At 35.9% G+C, this 18,442-nt stretch overlaps 1 protein-coding gene and 1 long non-coding RNA gene across 2 annotated transcripts in view; both read right to left on the bottom strand.

Annotated features, from left to right (window-relative positions):
* Positions 1-978: 978 nt before the first annotated feature.
* The window catches only part of LOC125191660 (uncharacterized), a 27,103-nt gene continuing 9,639 nt past the window's right edge, over positions 979-18,442 (bottom strand). The window contains exon 4 of the long non-coding RNA XR_007171202.2: positions 979-1,205. This is a non-coding gene — a long non-coding RNA (uncharacterized LOC125191660). The remainder of the gene's footprint in view (positions 1,206-18,442) is intronic.
* On the bottom strand, positions 4,481-6,432 carry LOC125191658 (12-oxophytodienoate reductase 1-like). The gene is made up of 5 exons (XM_048089053.2): positions 6,299-6,432; positions 6,082-6,222; positions 5,854-5,984; positions 5,500-5,655; positions 4,481-5,155 (listed from the first exon to the last, which is right to left on the bottom strand). Exons 1-5 carry the CDS (start codon positions 6,370-6,372, stop codon positions 4,563-4,565), a joined length of 1,095 nt encoding a protein of 364 aa, XP_047945010.1. The 5' UTR covers positions 6,373-6,432; the 3' UTR covers positions 4,481-4,562.

The raw sequence follows: 18,442 nt of genomic DNA, 5'->3' as shown, positions 1-18,442 counted from the left end.
GGGGGACGAAAATTTTGCTAGAAAACAAGTGTGTTTTCTGTCTCCTTTATTCTCATATTTATATTAAGTCACATATTGGGCCCAGACAGGGATCTATGGAAGGTTTTGGATATGGGCTCCTCCAATTAGCTCTTTACTAATTAAATTAAACTCAATTTAATATAAGCTTATAATTGGAATATTACGAGCAGCCACTACAGAAGTAATATTGCACTCCCCATCCAAATCCGAAATTATAAGTACTCCGGGTTTCCATTGCTTGATATTTATTTCCCGCGCTTAAGATAGGAACATCCATTAATTAATTATTGTCTGCTATGGACTTAGTTAATTAGTATCTTATTCATTCTAAGAGTGTACTCAGCAAGAAATTCTTATTTATTATTCATAGAGTAATTAAACTCCAACTAACTAGGTTCCGAATAATAAAAACCTTATTTCAAGCTCCTCTTGAGGATGTTATCGAACGAGGCTCACCTCGCGCACGATTCAACATAATAGCAATCCTAGCACCGCTAGATATTAATCACCACTACCCAATATACCAGGCTTATTGGGTTGCGAAAAACCCGCACCATTTGGTATGTCAAAGTAGTGCATAATCAATACCGTATGCTAACGTACATTGATTAACAAACAATAATTTACAAGACTTCGTCTTTCTAGCATAAAGACATGTCTCGCTGTTAGATCCAATTCAGTGCTATACCACACCAACGTCATCTTATTTCAGTAAGGCTTAGAAATAATCGGATTGACATTGCAACCTTTCACGATAGGTAGTCTAAGCCTATCTAGGTTGTGAAATTCTTCTTTTTCTTTGTCCAGAACTGACCGTGTTATTTTAAAGTGAACGACGCCCACAACCGGTCTACTAAACCAAAGACTTAGACTTTGTTAATTACTTATACATTTAAACATGTAATAAACATCCATTAAATGTAAAACATAACAACATTATGACAAAAATAATCTGTTTATTCCTTTGGAAAGTAAAATAAGAGTTTTAACAGTATTCAATCACTCGAAAGGTGATTTCTAGTATACAAACTCTAACAGCTCCAGCCGGTGTCCGGGTCGACGACCTTGAGCTCAGCGTTACGGACCACATGATTGCCGCATGAGCTGGACTTGGTTGGTAGTGGCAACTTGGCGAAGGACGGCAACATAGATAAGACCGGCCCGACCTCAGTCATGCCGTAACCCTAATTTATCATGAACCCACCTACTTATTTTCTTTAATTAAAGAAATAGAGAAAGTAACATAAAAGATATAAATATATATACATGAAGTAGTACTCCCTCTCGTCCCACCACAAGTGATCCGTGTAAGGGCATCTTACATAGGTCTACTATGTATTTGGCAATAAAGTAGACCCGTGTAAGTGCATCTTGGCCATGTATAATAATATCATAATTTCTATCCTTTTTTATTCTAGGTGGGTTTGATAGACCACAAGGAATTCAAGATATTAGACAAAAATAATAAATTCATAGGCGGACTAATAAACATAAGTTTCCTAGCTTGTTTGTCCATTATTCTAGTTGGGTTCGATAGACCACAAGGAATTCAAGATATTAGACAAAAATAATAAATTCATAGGCTGACTAATAAACATAAGTTTCCTAGCTTGTTTGTCCATTATTCTAGGTGGGTTCGATAGACCACAAGGAATTCGTACTCTCGATACGGCGCAAACGCCACGTCCTGGTTGTTGTAAAATAGCCGGCCCGGGATACTTAGTTGGGGTCGGTTTGCGAAGATCAGGTCCTGGTTTTTCATGATCTCACGCGCAGCCTCAGCCGAGGAGGCGATAACGACAGGGACCTTGCCGAAGTGGAGTAGCATGAGGGGGCCGTAGCGGCGGGAGAGTGACTGGAGAGATCTATGGGGGCTTGAGCCCAGCTGGTGGAGGTTTCCGACTAGCGTGAGCTTTGGTGGAGACGGAGGCAGCCTTCTTCGGCGGCGCCATTTGTGGAGGAAGAAGAGGAAGAGAGATGTGGAGAGTAGCACAACCAAAAGAAATGTGAGAAGAAAAGCATTTTTGGTTGATGGAGAATAACAAGTGTGTTTCTAGAAGCCCTAGAATAATGTTGAGAAGACTCTTGTCAACATTATTCTCTCTATTACATTACCATTTCTCCACTTTAACTATTTTTTTATATATTTTATAAAACGGGTGCGCAAAATTGAGTGGGACTCCTAATCGCGGACGGAGGGAGTATTTGATTAGAGAAAATAGCTTTGTAATTGTAAGTATATATTTATTGGACCACTGAATATCATCTCTCTGATCATTAAGCTCGTTTCAATTGGAGGATTTAATACAATAATTATCTTTTAAGATAACATGCATGAGACGGGTAGTCAGCCAATGGGGCGGTAAATGACAGGCAAGTCTTAATCATTCCAATAAAAGAAAATGAATGGCTACTACATGGAGTATATTACTCAACGAACATAGCAACGAGATGAAAAAAGATATATTCCGCTTGGAGAGTTTAAAGTAAAACTTTGAGAACAAAACCAAATAGAGGAATTGCAGAGGAAATATACTCCTTCATTCCTTGTTAATGAGGCATTTGTTTTCGACCGGAGATAAAGAATAGTGTGCTAAGTGGATGGTGAATAAAGTAAGAGAGATAGAAAAGAGAATAAGTAAGAGAGATTGTTCCATTTTCTCTTCTCTCTGTTTGAGAGATTTCAGAAAGAGGGTCTCAATTTGTTTTAGGCCTTTTTCAAAAAAGTAAGAGGATAGAGGAACGATACTAATAAAATAGAGGAGAGATATAAGGGAAGAGTTGCAGAGAATGCAGAATCTGATGTTGGAAGGATGAAAAAGACGATGGAATATTTTTATTGCTTTAGTAACTAGGTTAAACGAGTGAAATTCTTTGGGCTAAATGTTAGTGGGGCAATTAATTAAAGAGTGAAATCAAATATCCCTAACTTTTTGACTTCTTGCACCAGTGACCACTAACAAAAAAAAAATAGCGCCAGAAGACCCTAACGTTAAATATAATCTCGAATCATGTTTTTCCGGACCAAAATACCCTAAGGCCCTAAAAGAGAATTTTAGTCACACAATTATATTGTTGATATGTGATTGCTGCCACATTTCTGTCAGCAACTTCTTATGTAATTTTCTAATAAGTTCTGGCACTTCATACGTAATTAGAATTTTGTCATTATTTACTCATTCATACTCACATTTTATTATAAAACTAATATATAAAAGTATGACACACATTGCACTAACTTTTTCAACTCATTTTTCATTACAATTCTTAAAACCCGTACCCGGTCAAAGTGAGACAATCTTTGTTGGATGGACAGAGTAAATATTTATCATTATCTACATTAATTAATATGAACATAATAAAATGAGATCCTTTCTTCCTTATAAAACTCAATTTTTGGTATTTTCCCCTAATTTGTTTTATTTGCATTGAATTATGGATCAATTTTATTTATTATGAAAATATCCTAATTTTACAGTATTAATATATAAATTTATATTGTCTTAATTTCAAATACTATTATTAAGAAAAAAATCTCCAAGGATTAAATAGCTAATATCGCATGCTTGAATATTTTCAAAATATTACTCATGTTTCAATTTCATCCTGAATGGCAAGGAACTATGCAAATTTATATCTAAAGATTGAATGTTCATATGATGTTAAAAATTTCAGTTTGAGATAAATTAAAATTCTCAATAAAATATCAATCATAAAAATCGTATTAAAGTTAGGCTTAGAGTAACAAATTAGTTTGATGATATATAATGAAATAATTTTTAAATGTCAGTGTTTTCAATAAAATAATTATTGTATCATTTAATTAAATGTGAAATATTTTTTATTCTGTGTATTATTAATTCATATTTTATTGCATAAATAGCTTCACTTTCCATATTTTTGTTTCTCAATGAATTTTCTACATGATATAACTAGTATATTGTTACCACTAACTAGAAATAGAGGGATATAAGAAATTTTTATTTTATAAATATTGACAAAACTTTAATCACGTACGAAGTACCAAAACTTATTATGAAATCACATAAAAAGTTGCCAACAAAAATGTGGCAGAATTCATATGTCAGCAAATTTAGGGATTGCCAAAAATGCCCTTCAAGCTATTTGGGCATTTTCGTTTGAAAAGTGGCTAAGAAAACTTAATTTGTGATTATATTTAATGTTAGGGTCGTCCGGCGCTACTTTTTTTGTTAGGACTCACTGGTGTAAAAAGTCAAAAAGTTAGGAATATTTAGTGCAGTTAATACTTAATTAAATAGGCTGCGTCATTTTGTGGATTAACTAAGCATACTTATTTTTATAATTTTCGTTTCATCAACTACAATTTTATTATATTTATATTTTATTTACTAACTTTTAAAACTATTTAATATTTGGTGCTAAAATTTTTGAATTGATGTTGTATATAAAGTTATTTCATCACTAATTAATACATCAATTATTTAAATATTATATTTATTAGTATTATTTTTTATTATATCCAATCCCACGGATTTCATTTTCTGGATCCGCCATGTATCCTATGCTTGCTCAAGAAATGGATAGTCATTATAGCCAACAACAGGATCAGAAGTGTAGAATGTGCTCCTGTCATACTTGTTTAGCGGAGCATCCAAGCGGAACCTCTTTGGCAAATCCGGATTCGCCAAGAACATGCGACCGTACGCTACCAAATCCGTGCCACCTTCGGCCACAACTTCGTTCCCCGTAGTCCTGTCAAAGCCACCAGCAACGATGAAGGTGTTTTTAAATGCCTTCCTCATGGGGAGGAGCTGACCCTCCGGGCACCCTTCGATAACATCTGCACCAACAGATCGTGGCTCGATCACGTGGAGGTACACGAGGTCCAGCTTGCTGAAGGCATTGGCCAAGTAGAGGCCAAGCCTGTCCGGATCAGAGTCACCTGCCTCGTTGAAATCTGAATACGGAGACAGTCTCATCCCAACTCTTCCTGCTCCTATCTCGTCGATCACAGCTTCCGCCACTTCCAGAACGAAACGACACCTGTTCTCTAGGCTCCCTCCATATTCGTCTGTCCTGTTGTTGACTTGATCCTTCGTGAACTGGTCGATCAAGTAGCCGTTGGCGCCATTTATCTCGACTCCGTCGAATCCTACACAAGTTGTGGATCAATAAACAAATTTATCTCAAATAAAAAACAAGGGATGTAAAGGACGGTTTTTTAGCATCTATAAGTGGTCCCCACTTTTTATGCACATTCGTTAGGATGGAGAAAATTGGAAAATACTATCACATCGAGAGTTCCATGATATGTGATGAATTTAAGTGAAAAAAGGATGTCATGGGAAATTTTGTTTCAGCTTATAGAACATGTGAAAAAAGTGGAAAACGATGAAAATATATGTTTTCCATTCTTTTTCATCATATTGCCAATGTAAATGTTTATGTACTACTATTTTATTTCTAAAGCATGGCAGGCAAGGGGATGAGACAAACCTGCTTCAATAGCGTTGCGTGCAGCCAATCTGAAATCATTGACAATACCATGAATTTCATCTGTGGCTAGTTTTCTAGGAGGAGCATAGTTTTGTAGGCCAGGGGCCAGTCCTTTGTCTGTCGATGAGATTGGAGCTTGGCCACCTGGCTGGTAATCTACACAATGAATATTTTATTGTCATGAAAATACTGTACTTTTGAGTTGGGATCAAGGTCTCCAGCAATTACAAAGGAGATGAATAGCACTATATGACCAACACAGAGTCTATTAAAATTAATGGGATATTACTCTATTAGTTAACTCATCAATAGAAACAATACTATGAGCAAACGATAAATTTTAGATCGGGATACCATAAGTAGAGGCACGACCAACGTGCAACAACTGCACGAAGAAAACACCACCCTTTTGATGTACAGCGTCCACTATAGGTTTCCATGCCTCAACATGCTCCTTTGTCCAAATTCCAGGCGTATCAGGTAACCTACATACATAAACATTGAAACAAATTATACTGCAATTCAATCATAACTAACTATATAAAGTCCAAATGAGTAGTATTAAAAGAAATGTATAGGTACCCTTGAGCAGTGTCCGATACACCGGCTGCTTCAGCGATAAGGAGGCCGCCTTTGGTAGTTCGCTGAGAGTAGTGCAAGGCAGCATGTGGCTGTGGAATGTTGTTGTATGACCGATCCCGGGTTAAAGGTGCTAATACTATTCTGTTCATCAACACCACCCAAATAGTGAGAAAAAAGTAGAAGAATTAGTAAGAAAGATGCAATGAAGGAATTAAACCTGTGGGAGAGGGAGAATTCTCCCATTTTGTGTGGGCTGAGCAAAGGAATAACATCATTATTTTCAGCTGCCATAACTCTGATTTGGTCTCTCTTAACTTTGTTTTTGTTTTTGTTTTTTGTTTTTGTTTTTGTTTTGGTAAAACACAGGACTATTTATAGTAGACTATTTATAGTAGATGCATGAAGTTGGTGGACATTGTATGTTATGTTAGTTATCCCAGTTATTAGAGGGTGCCATTTTCAAAGTCAAACAGGAAAGGGAAAGTGAGGATGAGACACCACCTACAAAGTGTCATGTCTAGTTTTTCATTTGAGGTACCGCATCCACATTTTAAAAAATAAAGCAAATCTCGGTACGTAGAATTTTCATTAGTTTCACTTTTCAAAATTCACCTACCTTAATGGCTTGATCTGAGCGGTGGGGGGACTGCTGACTTTAGAGTGGGGGTGGCTGACTGTTTAAAGAGGCGCAAGAGGGCGGCGCATGGTGGACTGCTTAAGAGCATCCGCAGCGGTGGCGTTCGTCCGTCCGTCCGTGCCGCTGAGCACGAGCTCGTCCGTCCGCTGCTGCGAGCTGTCCGTCCGTGCCAGCGGCACGGTGCTGCTCTTAGCTAAGAGCACGTCCGTGCCGCTGAGCAGCCCTACGTGGCGTATTCTTATTGGCCAACAGCTAAATTCGATTATATATTATTTATTTTTTTTTAAATTCGAAATTTATTTAAAAAAATTTTTTTAAATAAAAAAAAATATTTTCCCACTTCCCAAAAAATTATATCCGTTTTCTACCCACTTTTAATTTATTTTTCAATTTTTTTCCCCCAAAATTCACATTTTCATCTATAAATACCTCCACTTCAACACAAAAAATTCCCATAACACTTTAATTATAGGAATTTTTAATTTGTAGGATTTTAATTATGTATTTTTTTATTTTCTAGAATTTTAATTATGTAATTTTTATTTTTTAGGATTTTAATTATGTAATTTTTTTTAAATATATTTTTTATAATGTAAAAATGTTTTTAGTAATTGAAATATTTAAATTGAATAATAGAATAGTGGGACCCTTGAGCTTGTCCTTAGCTAAGAGTACGGATGTGGGTGTTGTGCTCTTAGCTAAGGACAAGGAGTAAAAGTGGGTCCGGGTCCACCTCCGTGCTCTTAGCTAAGAGCACGGATGGGGATGCTCTAAGCCTTATAGCGTCGCTGAAACTGCGCCGAACTGGACCAGAGATAGAGAGTGAGATTAAAATTAAGAGTAAGAATGGTCCATTTTTAAAGTAAACACCTACTACTATAAAATGCAATTTGACCAGATTAATATTTTAAGTTGAGGTTTTTTCTCCATTTGATTTAAAACATGCATCTATTATTTGAAGAGTGATGCTAAATTGCCACCTTATAGCTGGCTTACTCAGATTTTTAATGCTCATTTTAATGAAATTTAATGCACTTAGAAAATATCATAATTTATGGGACTATTCTACCCTTTGCCTTAACTCATCAACAAATATTTTCCTATGCATACTTACTTTTCACGTTTTCTCTGATTTTTATAATAAGGATTTAAAATATTAAGTAAGTATAGTATAGTACTCCCTCTGTCCCGCTTTAGCAGTCCCATTAACTTTTCTGCCCTTTTTTTGTAAAAATGATAAAAAATAGTTAACGTGGAGAAATGGTAAAGTAAGAGAGACAATAATGTAGATAAGACTCTTCTCTATATTATTCTCTCTCTTAATTTACTATTTCTCCTCTTTAATCTGGAATAATATCAATCGTTGACTAGAAATAATTAGTGGCTAGGATTAAAGTTTTGAGTTTTCATTATATATATGGTTTTCATTTGATCACATCCCTATACAACACTCTTAAAATGACACCGTGACACCACGCTAGGCTGCAATATTATATATGCTAAACTGCAATAGTATAAACGCTAGACAACAATCTACAACAATCTATAGATTGCAGTCTAGCGTATTGGATTTTGCAGTCTAGCGTATTGGATATTACAGGTCGCGTCACCTTGCAGTCTAGAGTATTGGATATTGCAGTCTAGAGTATTGGATGTTGCAGTCCGCGTAAATTTACCCTTGCGAATTTTTTATGATTGCCACATGGCAGCTGATTATTCGTCCACGTGTACAAATGATTGGCTAGGAATGGTGGTATGGTTTTATTTTAAGATAGGTTGTCATTTTAACACATCCATATATATGTATATATATGTATATAGGGACGTGTTCAGATCAATAAGTGAAACTCTGTCAAAAATTAAAACAAATCTCAGTCATTGGATCTTGTAATGTGACCGTTAGATTAATGTCACGTGTCCTCTAGTAATGTAGATTGCTAGTCAAATAATGTAACTTAGCTAATAAGGTACTATTTTGTTACAATAATGTAACATTTTAGTCTAATAATGTAGCTCGGCTGATAATGTAGCATCTTGGGCTAATAATGTAGCTTATCACAACCATCCAATCTAAGGATCCAAGGGCTGAGATTTGTTTTGATTTTTAACAGAATTTCACTTATTGACCATAGTGCGCCCCTATATATATATATATATATATATATATATATATATATATAGGTTGTTTGTGTTAAAATGACAACCCCTCTTAAAATGACACCGTGACACCGCTTATACAACAATATTATAAACGCTACACAACAATATTACAAATACTACACAACAATCTATAGATTGCTGTATAGTGTGTCGGATATTGCTGTTTAAGAAAAATTGTTGTATAAAGACCAGCATATCGCTGCCCGTCTTTTTTCAGAATTTTTTTTTGCCACGTGGCAGCTTATTATTCGTCCACGTGTATAAATGATTGGCTAGAAATGGTGGTATGGTGTTATTTTAAGGGGTGGTGGCACCCTAACATGCCCCTATATATGTATATATATATATATATATATATATATATAGGTTTGTGTTAAAATGACAACCCCTCTTAAAATGACAACGTGACAACGCTTATACAACAATATTATAAACGCTACACAACAATATCCAACACGTTAGACAGCAATTGCTGTCTAACGTGTTGGATATTGCTGTTCAAGAAAAATTGCTGTTTAAAGAGTAGCATATTGCTGGCCGTCTTTTTGGGGTTTTTTTTTTTTTTGCCACGTGGCAGCTTATTATTCGTCCACGTGTACAAATGATTGGCTAGAAATGGTGGTATGGTGTTATTTTAAGGGGTGGTGGCACCCTAACATGCCCCTATATATATATATATATGTGATCAGGTCCAGAAGTGAAATTCTGTCAAAAATCAAAGCAAATCTCAACCATTGGATCCTGTAATGTAACCGTTAGATTAATGCCACGTGTCACCTAATAATGTAGATCGTGTAGTCTAATAATGTAGCTCGGCTAATAATGTAACACGCTGTAGTCTAATAATGTAGATTGTGCAGTCTAATAATGTAGCCTAGTTAATAATGTAACGCTTTTAGTGTAATAATGTATCTCGGGTATTATGATCACAACCATCTAATCTGAGGATCCAAGGGCTGAGATTTGCTTGACAGAATTTGCCTTATGAACCATAGTGCGCCCCTATATATATATATATATATAGGGGTGCGCTATGGTCCATAAGTGGAATCCTGTCAAAAATCAAAGCGAATCTCAGCTCTTGGATCCTTAGATTGGATGGTCGTGATCATATTATCCGAGCTACATTATTACAGTATAAGCGTTACATTATTAGCCGAGCTACATTATTAGACTATACAATCTACATTATTAGACTAAAGCGTGTTACATTATTCATCGAGCTACATTATTAGACTACACAATCTACATTATTAATGACACGTGTCATTAATCTAACGGTTACATCACAAGATCCAATGACTGAGATTTGCTTTGATTTTTGACAGAATTTCAGTTATGGACCTGATCACTGGTCCTTTTGCCCCCTAAGTGTCTATTTCCTTCTTAATCTCATCCATTAGATTAAAAGGGTGGATGGTCTAGATTAAGATTTCATAACTGACTCCGTGTTGCATTATTTGGTGGAATTGGTGCATTATAGGGGTAGAAATGTAAACAAATCATTTACATCACACGTTTAAAAACTGCAGGTCCTATAATTAAGCAGAATATTCCCTTCCACTCTCTCTCACTCATTCCAAACGCCTCCTCCATTCCAATTTCGATCAAAACCCTTTCCCCCAATTCCACTCCTAGTCAAAACCCTAGCCGCCGAGAAGAGACCACCAAAGCGGTCTGCTCTATCTCTGTGAAAACCTTTTGGCCAAGTGAACTCTACGTTTCTCAGTCGTTTTCAGCCTTCTTCGTCAGTATACGGTTGCTATGGCAGTGCAGATTTGGTGGAAACTGAATCAAAGCCTGCGATTTCGGGTAAGTTATGAAGCTTCGACGTTTTTAGCAAAGTTATTATGGTGGGTTTTTCTATAAATCAGCACTTCGTCTTCATTATTATTATTATTTTTTCTGTAAATCAACACTTCTATGATAGTGGAAGTTTGATAATTTGCAGTGCATTACTGATTTTGGATTTCGATTTTGGTTTGCTACATTACTGATTTTGGATTTTTCAATTGGGTTTTTCTTCATTATTGATTGATTGGTTTGTTGTTAATTATTGTGTTTAATTTTGTGGTATCTGTTCATTAGCATTTATTTGGGTTTATATTCATCAATGATTCTAAATCCTTGATAGTGGAAGTTTGATAATTTGCAGTGCATTATTTGTGTATTTCTGTGAAATTGTGAATCGATTAATACATTATTTGTTTGATCATGTTGCATCATGTAATCAGATGCGTACATTAATTGTTCAATTTTGGTGGATCATATTAATGTACATCATTTAGCCAGTTATGTGCATTAAACGGTTCTGTTTTGGTACATTATTTATACTATTTTGTACATTACATTAGTTTAATTTGATACATTATTCATCCAGTTTTGTTGCCTTGTTCTCGACAGCAGCGAAGCAACCTAGGATTTTGGTGAAGCATTCGATGATGTGATTTCTCTTGCCATTGCATAGAAGTTTCGCCAGCGATTGACCGAGACATAGTCTAGTAGATCCCAAGAAGAAGCTGCTCAAAGAAAACCTAGAGAGAAGAAAGAGAACCACATGTACTGCCGACGATGCCCGACGGAAGCATAATATGTACATTATTCACTATTACGAATGTACATTATTAGATACTATTGGTACATTATTCACTGTTACGAATGTACATTATTAGATACTATCGGTACATTATTTACTATACCAAATCTAAAAAACACATTAAAAACGAAATTTAATTCATGTGGTGATACTATACCCTAACCCCATTGATTGATAAACCATAGGGGAATGAGTCAAACTTTATGCCCTTGGTGATGGTTTCATTTTTGAGTGGGTACTACAACCTAGCCCTATGTATTGTTAAACCCAAATGCATGAATTCAAGTTCCTTTCAAAATTATTCTCTACAATCTGTACATTATTCACTGTTATGAATGTACATTATTAGATACTATTGGTACATTATTTACTGTACCAAATCTAATACACACATTAAAAAATGAAATTTAATTGCAGACCGAAGGTGAGATTGCAGCGCCATTTTACAAAGCTGATAGTATCCTGTCCCTTAGTTTTCAGCATTATTTAATGTTTTTTTTTACATTTTTGTCCTTATTTTTTGCATTAGAACTCTATTTCATCTCTGTTGTTGTCCTTTTTCTGTCACATTATTCTGTTTATTTGCTGCATTATTTGGTTTGCTTTCAACATTAGTGAAAATTTTCAAAGTACTAAAAATAAATAATGTAACATTTATATAATAATAATGCACAAATACCAATTAAAAATGAGCAATAATTACCAAAAACTTGTTGACATTGGTAAGACATCGAATTCAATACTAAAGCCTAAACCTCAAAACAAAAACAACTAATGTTGTGAGAGTCAAAATACATCAACATTTCCTCTTCCAGATCCTTAAGCATTGGACAATTTCTAGAGTCGTGATGGCACAACTCATCGCATGCCTTACACCGTCGAAGGGGCCTAGTAGCCTCCTTGATAGCCTTTTCTCTCTTGGAAATCAGACGACTAGCTGAGCTGCTCGCGTGCCCCTTTGTATTTACCACATCGGGAGGATGTACCTCAACGACTTCCGGTCTTTCCATTTCATAAAACTGTTCAATCATTCGCCTCTTCTCAGAGACGGATGTTGTAAGAGTTCCAGGTACAACAACCATTGTATACAATCACAAACAAAAAATCTCAGCTAACATACGCACTACGAATTATAAAACGTGCATTATTTGATTAATAATTTAAATTACACAGTACTAAAGCTATATGTTTATCTAATAAAACAACACCCTGGAATTCTTGATTCTAAACCCTATTTGAGCCCAAATAAAACGTGCATTATTTATTTAATAATTTAAATTACACAGTACTAAATCTACATTATGTTTATCTAATAAAACAACACCCTGGCGCCTCGATTCTAAACCCTAGCCAAGCCCAAACAAAACATGCATTATATATTTAATAATTTAAATTATACAGTACTAAATCTACATTATGTTTATCTAATAACACAACACCCTGGCCGCCTCGATTCTAAACCCTAGCCGATACCATTACTAAACTCGTGCTCCTTGTAAACGACTGTGGAACTAGCACCAATCAACACTTACACAATTACGAAACGGGTTGCGGTAATCCCTACATACTACATCCAAGCCCTAACGATTGTATCTCTCATTGGGAATAAATAAAACGTGGAAACAATAATCATAGACTTTACTGAAAAAGATTACTTTCTTCCATTGTTGAATCATAAGCTTCTTCCATTGTTGAAGAACAACCTTTTTCCATTGTAGAAATAATTACGGGTACAGAAGTAATTACCGATACGCTCCAACAAAATATAATTTCAATGAAAATTAAAACCTATGCAAAAATTCGCCCGATATTTTAGAACCAGAAATTTCATCAATGGAGAATGATAAGAGAATGATCGGCGACAGAGAAGAAATAAATCTGTAATCTCTTGAATAAAACCGTTGGAATATTTTGTGAATGAGAGAATCAAGCACTTTCCATAACTGACGTTGATGTGAATACCCTAAACACCCTTTTCTATTTTTTTAATGATTAAAAATGATTAAATCAGACCCTATTTTCGGCCCTTAGATCTTGGAAATAGATGGTGGAGATTGAGAAGGAAAAAGAACAAAAGATGTAAAAAGCATATGAATACATCCCTATATATATATATATATATATATATATATATATAGGGGTGTGTTAGGGTCCTTACAGCATCTTAGTGTAAAACACAGCACTAATCACAGCCGTTGGATCATTAGATTGGATGGTTGTGATTAGTTACATTATCATACTAAAAATCTACATTATTAGCCGAGGTACATTATTAGACTAGAAATGTACATTGTAAGACTAAAACTGTACATTATTAAACTAAAATGCTACATTATTATCTGAGCTACATTATTAGTCTAAAATTCTACATCATTAGATGACACGTGACATTAATCTAACCGTTAGATCATAAGATCCATTGGACTGCAAGTGTTTTAAGTTTTACTTATACTTAGCGTTCTGACCTGAATACACCCCTATATATATATATATATATATATATATATATGGGAGCATTATGGTCCAACTCACCCTTAAGTGTTAAGTTCAAATATAATTACAGCCTTAGGATTAAGCAGATGTACGGTGTAGATTTGTAATGTAGATCATGCTCCGTGTTACATTATTAAGACTTCCGAATTACATTGTGGGGGTATATTGGGAACATCAATTACATCAGACGGTTTTAATTAAGGAACCTCCGAAACAAGCGCCAATTAATATCAACCAACCTCCCACATTCTCCTCACTCTCCATTTCTCACTCCAAAGAAGCCCAACCGATGCAAAAACTAAATTCCTAAAAATCTCTTCACATTCAACCCTAGTCTTCTTTCTATTGACGGCGGAAGAATCAACCAAAATTCATATTTACAGTTCGAAGATTCCTCCTGCTTCGGTTTGAATCCTCTTATAATCACGCAAGTCGACTCTGCAAGTTTAGGATCCGACCCATTCCTCAAGCTCGCTCCTCAGTCGGGCCGATATTCCGGTAAGTTTCGAAACTTTATATGGATTCGCAATGTTTCGTGGTTGGTTATTATTGCTGTTTCTTGTAGAAACCCCCAGATGGAAAATTTTCGTTTTTGCCGGTTGAATTTAATTTTGTTTTTGCCAGTTGTTTACATTGTTGACATTCGATGAGTTGTTGAGGGCAAATAAGATTACATTATTATGAATACAGTGTGAGTTGTAGAAAGAATTTGAAGCTTCCTCTGCGGACTGAGTTGTCGTTTTCATAAGAAAAGTGTAGTAAGATGTTGCGTAGGAAACTAGATATATTAAGATTGATTACATTATTCATTATAAATGGGGGTTGGTTGCTTGTTTGTTTTGTTTGAACTTTTTTTTTCAGCAATTTATTGTTCAAGTTTGTAATCATTTTTCGTTCAATTTCAACAGATGGAAAAAGGGAAAAACGTGGTCAAAAGAGGTCGACCTTCAAGACCAATCCAAACGCCGTAAATGGTAAGCTTTGTCTCTTTGAACTCTGAATAATGTAACATATTTAGCCTTTTGGATGCATTATTGGCATGTTATCTATTTCATTGTTCACAAATGTCTGCTACATTATGCAATCGTGTAACCAAGTGTAATGTATGATACTTAATGCAATAATGTAAATTAATGTGTGTTAATAAAGCTCATTCAGTAAGTTAAAACAGAGCGTAGGCAGTAATGTATGATACTTAATGCAATAATGTAAATTAATGTGTGTTCAGTTTGATGTGTATATACATTATGCACTTAGTGTTGTTACATTATGTAGGGTCTAAGAGGTCAAGAGTAGGAGATGATACTGATGATTCATGGGAAGATTTTATTCCCTTAGCAGCAGCTAGACAATATCGAAAGGAAATAGAAGAGGAGGAAGTGGAGATTGAGGAAGATGATGCAGGGGACGGGGTTCGACCAAAAAAGAGGGACGATATACTGTATTTTCGGAGAACTTCAAAGGAATTTGTGGACATGATACCAAAGCTAAATCCCCGACAGGTCGAAGCTGTCCATGAGATCGGGTTCGGAGGTATCTTGAACTACAAAATACCCTAGATACCTGGAGAAATGGCCCTTTGGATACTCTCTGTATACAAGAGGGAGCGGCTTAGGTTACAATTTTCAGAAGATGAATTTCTTCGTGTCACAGAGGATGATGTGCATCTTACGTTCGGCTTTCCAAAGGGCGATGGACTTATGAGCCGAAGAATTAAACAGACAGATTTGTCATTCCAGATAGAAATAGCAAGGCGGCTAAAAAAGGATAAGTTTAAGTGTACACCAAAGGAGATTGTGGGAGAGATGCTGAAGGACGAGGCCGGCGGGGATGAATTCAAGAAGCTTTTTGTTTTCATGATGGAAAATGCGGTGATAGAGACACCCAGCGACGGAATGGTCAAGCCAAAGATTTTGCGATACATTGATGAGGTTGACGAGATAAAGAATTACAATTGGTGTGGCTACCTCATTGATGTTCTTGATTTCGCGCATGAGAATTGGAAACCAGGTGAAAGTGCGTCATTTACTGGTCCAATTGGATTCCTTGTGGTAAGCATTGTTTACAAATTCTATATAATGTAGTTGTAAGGTAGGAATAATGTAACATAAACCTAACACAATCTGTGTCAGTCTTTGTATGTAGACAGAATCGTGCATTGTCGAAGGACCGTAATTCGGGCATGGCCTACGATTAAAGGGTGGACCACAAAGAAGCTTCAAGAAAGACAAGCACTAGAGTTGAAGACGAATATGTTTGGGATTGGCAGTCTGGAGAATCCTTTGAATAAAGATGAATATCTCCAAGGTGAAGAGTGTCGGAAACAGCAAAGGGATGCAAAGCTGCAACATGGTGAGTGTAGCCGAAAAGAGTCAAGTAAGTTAGAAGATGAGTGGTCAGCGGCATGTGCTCGCATCGCAGATTCTATAGAGGATTGGATTCGTCGACTGAAGCAATTACCAGCCGATGTAATGGAAGAAGACCGATTCAAATTGGCCATTAAAATAGGGAAGAAATTACTAGGGGTGATTGAACAAAACGTAAGTGAAGATGTTGATATTGGAGCCACATTAACGCAGGCGAAAGATCAAGAAGAGGAATACAGTACCCAATGGATCGCTGATATGGAAAAAATGATGCAAGCATACGATGTAGTACAAACTATAGATGAGAAGCCAAATGTGCATTTTGAGGACTATTTCCGAAATGACAACGGCGGTGGGATTAACCGGTCACCAGAAGCTTTACACACAAACAATAATTCGGAAGAAGGTCCTTCATCACCAAAGGGTGACCCACCTGAGCTGCATGGTTCCGCTAGTACAGATGCTAACAACAATGAAACTGCCAACGACCAACCAGAACATGAGGACACAAACATGGGTGAGGCCTCTCACAAAGGCAAATGTTGTAAAAAAACAAGCAATGTTCAGGTCTGATTACATTATTACTCAATTATTATGCTCTGTACATTATTATTCAATTTCCATTTTATTGTATGAACTATGAAAATTAAAAACATTGGCATTGCTGGTAAAAATGCAGAATAGTGCAAGCGCAGACAAGTCAAAAGTTGGCGACAAACCTAGCAGTATGCCGGTAAATTCAGTTTCATAAGTTGCGTTTTACATTTGTTTTGATAAGTTGTTACATTACTATCCAGCTCAGTCTACATTATTGTCACTTGCATTTTTCATTATCTTTCAAACAGGGAAAAAAAGGAGTTCAACAATCGAACCCTAGTAGTGCCAGTGCAAACAAGTCAAAAGTTGTCGACAAACCTAGTAGCGTGCCGGTAAATTCAGTTTCACATTTTACATTTGTGCTGATAAAGTGGTACATTACTCTCCAACACATTCTACAGTAATGTTGATAAGTTGATACATTACTGAGTAGCACCTTATACATTATTGTTACAAGAATATCATGTTATCTTGCCTCTAAATGTTAAAGTCCTCATCAGGTATTACAAGAACACATTGCAACCAAGGCTGACAAAGGAAAAGGCGTCCAACAATCAAACAATATTCTGGAGAATGAGGTTACATTACAGTAGAGTAGTATGTTAATTACATTAATCACGCTTTAATATACTTAACCTTTATTCTCTTTTAAAATTAAAGACAAATGAGTTAAAGGACAAGGGCAAGGTAGACTCAAAAGTGACAAATAGGCCGGCAGGAGTACATGAGGTGAGTCAACTGTGTCTACTTGTGTAATTATGAATTACAAGTTATACCACATAAACGATAATGTCCGCCATTTTTTAAATTATAAATCAGGGAAGAAAAACAACTCTTAGAACAAAGTTACAACAAAAGCCAGCGCACAGCCTACTGTCTCCTTACATCGACAGGGTTGTGAAGATTACCACAAAACCAAATCAGGTGGACAAGGAGATGTACTATTGGTTGCTGGAAACAAAGGACAAAAATTCGTAAGTAAAAACTAATAATGTAATAACTTGTCATATATAATGAACTAATTGTTCATGTTGTGATGTTGCAATGTTTTTGTGTAGGTCTGCTATTGTTTACAAAGATCGTTTTACGCAAGCAACGAAGGAAGATTTTATTTCGCTAGCACCGTTCCAAATAGTGGATGGCGGTGTAGTGGATGCATGGTGTTCCTATCTGAACATCATGGAAGGAAAAAAGGCTCCAACAACAGCTGCTAGGCTTTTTTTCAGTACATCCCCAGCCGTAAGTGTCAGCACAAACTACTATAAACTAAACGTAGTTACTTACATAAATTAATATTAGATCCTCCCTAAAATGCAATACAGTTCGAGGGATTTGTTGATCCAGCAGAAGATTCGGACGAACAAACGAGGTTCGAAATATTCTAGAGTAGGGTTCACGCAGAGACAGAAGCCATACCAGCGTTCGAATGGAATAGCTACAAATTGGTTAGTCATCTGGAAAACCTGTTATTGAATAATAAGCACTCGATGTTTGTTAAAACTGTAGACCGTA

This window comes from Salvia hispanica, chromosome 4 (assembly GCF_029641045.1).
Source record: "Salvia hispanica isolate PSC_SH4W2 chromosome 4, Shi_PSC_v1, whole genome shotgun sequence".
NCBI classification, from domain to species: Eukaryota; Viridiplantae; Streptophyta; class Magnoliopsida; order Lamiales; family Lamiaceae; genus Salvia; species Salvia hispanica.
The sequence above is the reverse complement of the archived record's forward strand: the minus strand, read 5'-3'. Positions and strand labels throughout refer to the sequence as shown.

Bases quoted from the DNA above. Each gene is read 5' to 3' on its own strand.
- LOC125191658 (XM_048089053.2), bottom strand. From the start codon at position 6,372: ATGGCAGCTGAAAATAATGATGTTATTCCTTTGCTCAGCCCACACAAA. The intron at 6,223-6,298 runs GTTTAATTCCTT...GTTGATGAACAG, and splicing joins GAATTCTCCCTCTCCCACAG to AATAGTATTAGCACCTTTAA. The intron at 5,656-5,853 runs GTATCCCGATCT...TTCATTGTGTAG, and splicing joins TGGTCGTGCCTCTACTTATG to ATTACCAGCCAGGTGGCCAA.